General features: G+C 53.0%; 1 protein-coding gene across 1 annotated transcript in view; it reads left to right on the top strand.

Annotated features, from left to right (window-relative positions):
• Nucleotides 1–6: 6 nt before the first annotated feature.
• Colec12 (collectin subfamily member 12) overlaps nucleotides 7–6,074 on the top strand; it is a 176,476-nt gene continuing 170,408 nt past the window's right edge. Inside the window, exon 1 of the mRNA XM_023720380.1 lies at nucleotides 7–108. Coding sequence (XP_023576148.1) covers nucleotides 102–108 — 7 coding nt within the window. The 5' untranslated portion in view covers nucleotides 7–101. The remainder of the gene's footprint in view (nucleotides 109–6,074) is intronic.

The raw sequence follows: 6,074 nt of genomic DNA, 5'->3' as shown, positions 1-6,074 counted from the left end.
CGGCGGGCGGCGGCGCGGCGGCCATGGGCGCGCAGTGACGGCGCGCAGGGCTACTTCCTCGCGCGGAGCCCCGGGGCTGGCGGCGCGCGTCCTCGGCCACCATGAAAGGTAGGGCTCTGGGGCGGCGGGTGAGGAGCGAGGCTTCGAGGCGGGAGTTGGGGTGCCGGGTCCTCTCCGTGCCACAGTGACTTTTGCGAGGTAGTTGGGAACCGTTGTTTACGGATTGCAGTTTCCAACTTTTTAATGAGAAAAACTCTGGAGGAGCGCGACGCGGCCCGCTTCTCTGTCGTCTCCGCGCTCTTTGCCGCAGGATGCGTCCTCTCTGGGGCGGCGCCGTCCCCATCCGAGCTGTCGCCGCGCGGGCCAGGAGTTTGCTCGGGGACTCTGAATGTCCTCGCGGCGCCCGTCCCACATCTGGCAACGATTAACCGCCCGCGGAGCGCAGCTGGCTCGGGACGTGCGCTAGGCATCTTTCGGCATCAGGCTCGGGCTGGAAAGTCACCTCTTCCGCCCGTGTCCCCGCCGGTGACGCCCGGGGATGGCACTGCCCACGTGCGCGCAGGGTGGTGCTGCCGACCCTGAGTGGCCCCTGGCCTCGTCCTTGCAGCCGATTTGTGGTAGTGTCAGAGGTTATCGGGCCTTGAAAGGGAGCTTTGGGGAGTTCGGTTTCGCATGCAGCCTTCCGCGTAGTGGAGACGGGAGATTTGTCAGCGGAACCTTGATTTAGATGTCAGATAAATGACCGCGGCGGAAGCCTCAAAGCGAGCGGCTGAGGAATGGGCTGCCGCGGTGTTTACACAATACTGGAGTTCCCCGGTCCGTGCTGGGACGACCCGCATCGCCCTGCGCGGTCCGTCGGGGCCCTGGTGGAGACACCGCCCGATGGTGGTGGCCCTCGGTTCCAGCCTCGCCAGACCGCGCCGAGGCTGTCCCTGCAGCCCCGCACGCTGGGAAAGTTTCCAGAATGAGCAGGATTGGTGCCCGCCGGATCCCTTACCTTCCCAGGGTGCTGGGTCTCCACGAGAAAAGCCCCAGGGGTGGGGCCGAATGTCAGGTGGGGAGTGGCCCCTCTGGGATGGGGGTAAAAACTTTTGCAGCTTCTGCGCAGAGCCTTTCAAAGTGCGATGCTCTGCGTTCTCTCTCGGTCCCAGTGTCGCTTCTTTCACTGACGTTATAGGTAGGACACGTATATACGTTCCTTAGCTAGCTCTGAGGAGAAGAGCTCCCTAGAAAGGAGTTTCCAGGGCTAAGACTTGTGGGTCGAGCTACCGTCTTTGTAGCCAGAAGTCAACCTCTGACCAGCCACGAGGGCCGACAGTTTTTCAGCTCAAGGTAAGCTGACCACTGCACTAACTCCATCGTGGGCTCCTAAAAACCTAAGATGTTTGGTAAAGCTTTTTCAGAGTACATGACTAGCTATAGCGTGAGCACTTTACAGTATTAATTCAAACCTGCAATGGAAAATGAAAATGCGCGTAAAAGCGCTGAACACTCTTTTATTTAGACAGGGTCTCGCTGTGTAGCCAAAGTTGGCCATAATCATGCGGCTATTCTCCTGTCTCTGCCTCCCCAGTGCTAGAGTTACAAGCTTGCCACCGTCGTGCCAGGCTCTGAACAGATTTTTGGTGCAATTTATGTAGCATTGTTAAACAGGTTGTGAACCCCTAGAGAAGGCTCCTGTTTTATCCTCTGCAATCTTTACCAAAAAGCCCTGCACCTTGCCTCAGTTGGGAAGAGGTCCAGGGATCCACGTGTAGACTAGTCATTATGAAGGCCTCTTTGTACATAAAAATATTCCATAGGAGATTTACGTACTATTAGCACATAATTTGCCCTCATCCTTCTAGTTAGTGAGATGAAAGTGGGAAGGGGCTGTAATAATTTCCTACTCCCTGCGGCGGGCGGGGCCGCTGTGCTGCGTCCTCTGTGCGCCCCCTGCAGTTGGTCCTAGCAACAGTCTCTAGAGTACAGGCTCTATTTTGCTATTACGCTGAGGTTTGAACCCCGTGCTAAACACAAGCTCTGCTGTTGAGCTACAGCCCTGGCCGAGAGTGGTGTTTTAACTCCTCCGTGTCCGGGGAAATCGAATGCAGGAGAAGCCGGAGGAGCTGGCAGCCTGGAGGGTAGGGAGGGACCCAGGGCGGACGCCGCGGGTATCCCTGTGTGGTCCAGAACGCTCTGGGAGGCCAGCGGCAGGCGGGAACTTGTGCAGACTATGAGAGTGAATCTCAGCTGAGTAGCGCAGCCCACGGGAAAGGGGGAGGTGGCGATGGTCGAGCCTGGGTAGCAGGGCGAGCTGCTTTGGCGAGGGGGATTATTGTGCCACTGGATTTCTCATTCTGTTGCACAGCTCATAACTGGCCAGTTTTCAATAGATTGTTGTTGTTGTTTTTTAATGGTTATTGAGCTCACAGCCCTGCGCTTGCCAGGTAGGCACTGTGACACTGAGCTACATCCCCAACCCAGAATTGCATCTTTATAAATGCTAGAAGGCGATGACAAGCCCGGTAACGCTTAGAATTGAAGTATAGTCCATATTCACTGACGATTGAAAATAGCTGGGAAGAGTTGTGCCTGTAGTCCACACGCACAGACCTCTTTTCCTTGTTACTATTTCTTTAAACATACAGTGTAACAACTGTACATAGCACTTGCCTTGTATTAGGTGTTTTTAGTCATTAAAAACTGATTTACAGTATCTAGAGTGTGGAAATACTGTTCCACTTTTCTTTCTTTCCAACACTGCCCACATTCTTTCTTTCTTTTTGTCTTTTCTTTTTTTTTTTTTTTGTGGAACCGGGGATTGAACTTAGATCCTTGCATTTGCCAGTCAAGTGCTTATCCTACTGAGCCATCTCCCCGGCCTCCTTTTTGTCTTTTGAGACAGGGTCTTGCAGTGCTTGCAGTGCAGGCAGGCCTTGAGCTCACTGTGTAGCCCAGGTGGTCTCAAACTTGCAGCGATCCTCCTGCTTCAGCCTCCTAAGTGCTGGGCTTACAGACATGTGCCACCACACCTGGCTGTCCTTTATTTTTTGTGGTGCTGTGGATTGAGCCAGGCCCTCAAACGTCCTAAATATATGCTCCATCGCTGATCTGCCACATGGGTCCTGGGCCATTTTGCGGAACTTGAGTGCCCTGAATTTTGGTGCTGGGGTGAGATCTTGTGTCAGTCTAAACCATTCTTTAGGCAAATGCAAAAAACAGTGGTTGCTATGGGAGTTACAGAAGTTCATTTACCAAAACTGCAGATCCTGGGCGGGTCAGATGCCTTTTTAGGGCCGCTGTGTGGGGAGGGAACCTTTTTAATGCTGCTGCAGTAGCCCGGGTTTTGTAGGTTCCCGTTCCCGGACTGCCGTGTGCCACAGCGCCACCTATCGGTCGCACTCCGCAAGCCCCTCTCTGTTGTATTGCTTCCGTCCTTAGTCCTTGGAGTCACAAGTACCAAAATCATGACATCATTATATGTTTTCCAGAAGACAATTTCTTGCCTTGCTGCCGCAGTCCTTGAAGTCTTGCAAACTTATTAAAACGGGAAGTTTGTTTTAATGTATTTTTAATTTCAACCTTCATTAGCTGGACTGCACAGAACACCTCATGGCTGTGGGACACCCGCTCACGTTCCTTAAGGGGGGAACCTGTCTCCTCTAGAGTTCAGTGTGCCGTTATTAAATCCCATTTCTGAATCAGAAAGCTGAGGATATCGGTGGGTCTCAGGGCAGCAGCCCTCGTTGCCTGAGAGACGGCCGAAACAGCCAGCCCCACTGGGGACCAGAGCGGTCCAAGCCGCGGTTGTCATATAACACGGGGAGGAGGTTAGTGCTGTTGAAACACACTGTGCAGCTGCTTATTTTTATACTTTTGCATATAAACATTGGTGAAATACTGTTTGGCAGCGATACTTTCTAAAAAGCACTGGTCAGCGGTATATTTCTTCCCCTCCCTGTGTTTTGGGACTCTGTCTCCTTGCTCTCAGGAACCGAGTTTTCTCGTGCTTAACTAGGATAAGGCAGAAAGCCAGGAGATGGAAATAAAATAGCAAGCCAGGCCTCTTCCCTCTCAGATTGGGCAGAGGAGCTGCTCTTCCTCGGACTGCACTTGCGGCTTGCCGTGGATTTGCCGTTGCCTGCCATTCTAAATGCGGAGCTTAATTCTTCCTGGGTAGAGCTCTTGAGGCCTTCCATGCAGGCTCCCCGCTGTTCCCACGTTTCCCTGTCCACCTCCTTCCTTGCCATGCGACTGTGGGGACGGGCCAGAAAAGCTAGCGATGCACCCTGATTGGGGCTGTCGTTTTCCCGAAGGAGGCTTGCTCTCTTGCAGGAGAGCTTCGTCGAAGGGAGGCAGGCACGGCTAGGGTGTGTGGCGCAGGCCTTGAAGTGTGAGCTTCCAGCGGGATGCAGACCTTTTGTGACGGGAAAAGCTGTGTTTCTTGGGTGAACCCAGAGTGTGGGCGATCTCTTGGGTGGCCTGTGTGAAAGTGGCTCCCTGCTGGGAAGGAGGGGTTGGATCCTGGGAGAAGCTGCCCCCTGTCCTGGCTCCAGCAAGCCGGGCTATCTCAGCAGCAGAGTCCCTCAGTGCCCACAGGTGGGACAGGTCCTGTGTGGGAATGAGGTCCCTCTGACTATGCTCACAGACAACTTTTTGGGTATTTCTGAGCAGCCACTTAGCCCTCTTTCCACTTTCCCCTCTAATGTTGTCCTGTGTACTGAGCAGTCATTTTTGGTTTGTTTGTTGAGGCAGGGTCTCTCCACATACTTCAGGCTGGCCTTGAACTATGTAGCGCGGGCTGGCCTCGAACACCCAGAGACCCTCCTGCCTCAGCCTCTTAGGCCTATAGGTGTGCATCACCATTCCTGGCTCACGTCAATCGTCATTATTCCCTCCACCTGCAGGTGGGAAAACTTAGGCTCAGAGAGGTTGCATCAGCCATCTGGGGGTGCCCAGCTCGTCAGTAGGGATGCGTCGGCCATCTGGGGGTGCCCAGCTCGTCAGTAGGGATGCGTCGGCCATCTGGGGGTGCCCAGCTCATCAGTAGGGGAGTCAGCACTCGTGCTGTCTGGTTGCAGAATGCACTGTGAAAGCCTAGAAAATATGCCATTTTCAGTCGCAGATTTTAAACTGGGGGCAGTGAGGTGGAGACATTTGTCACAGAATGTTTCATTCTTTACTGCTGAGAACAGTTTTTACCGTGCCAGCCACCCAATGGGTGCAGGAGGCAACTTTTCTTTCTTTCTTTCTTTCTTTCTTTCTTTCTTTCTTTCTTTCTTTCTTTCTTTCTTTCTTTTTTTGTCTTTTTGAGACAGGGTTCTCACTGTGTAGTCCAGGTTGGTCTTGAACTCACTGAGATTCTCCTGCTTCAGCCTCCCAAGTGCTGGGATTTTACAGGCATATAATACTGTGCCAAGTTCTTTAAAATATAAAATAAGTGTTTGTTTGTTTGCAGAACTGGGTTGTTTGTTCTTTTGAGATAAGGTCTTGCTATGTAGTGCTGGCTAGTCTCGAATTGATGGCAATCATCCTGCCTCAGCCTCCTGAGTGCTGGGATCACCAGTGTGCGCCACCACACCTGGCAGAAATGAATTTCTAACATGAGAGGATATTTGAAAGTAAGTGTATTTATTAGACCTGAGTCCTTTATAATTCCTAAGTGGCGTAGTGCTGTAGCTCAGTGTCATAGGAAGTGGTGGCACCAGCCCAAGGGATTAGACACTGCTGCTCTGTGTGAAAACTGTTGGTGTGGGTTCTCTTGGCCTGGCTGCACTTCTTGAGGTCTTACCATTTCCTCCCTTCCTTCTTCCCTCCCTTCCTTCCTTATTTCCCAAGTGGCCCTGAAATTGAAATCCTGCTCAGCCTCCTGAATGCCAAGATTGCAGACAATTACAGACGTGCACCACAGCCCTTGGCTGGTATTGCCTTTCTTCCGGCCTGCCCTCCCTTCCCCTCCCTCCCTTCCTTTCCCTCCCTTCCCCTCCCTCCCTCCCTTCCTTTCCCTCCCTTCCCCTCCCTCCCTCCCTTCTTTTCCTTCTCTTCCCCTCCCTCCCTCCCTTCCTTTTCCTCCCTTCCCTCCCTTCCTTTCC

The sequence above is a fragment of the Octodon degus genome, unplaced genomic scaffold (genome assembly GCF_000260255.1).
Source record: "Octodon degus isolate 3935 unplaced genomic scaffold, OctDeg1.0 scaffold00075, whole genome shotgun sequence".
Taxonomy (NCBI): domain Eukaryota; kingdom Metazoa; phylum Chordata; class Mammalia; order Rodentia; family Octodontidae; genus Octodon; species Octodon degus.
Note: the sequence above shows the minus strand (reverse complement) of the source record. Positions and strands in the feature narration are given on the sequence as shown.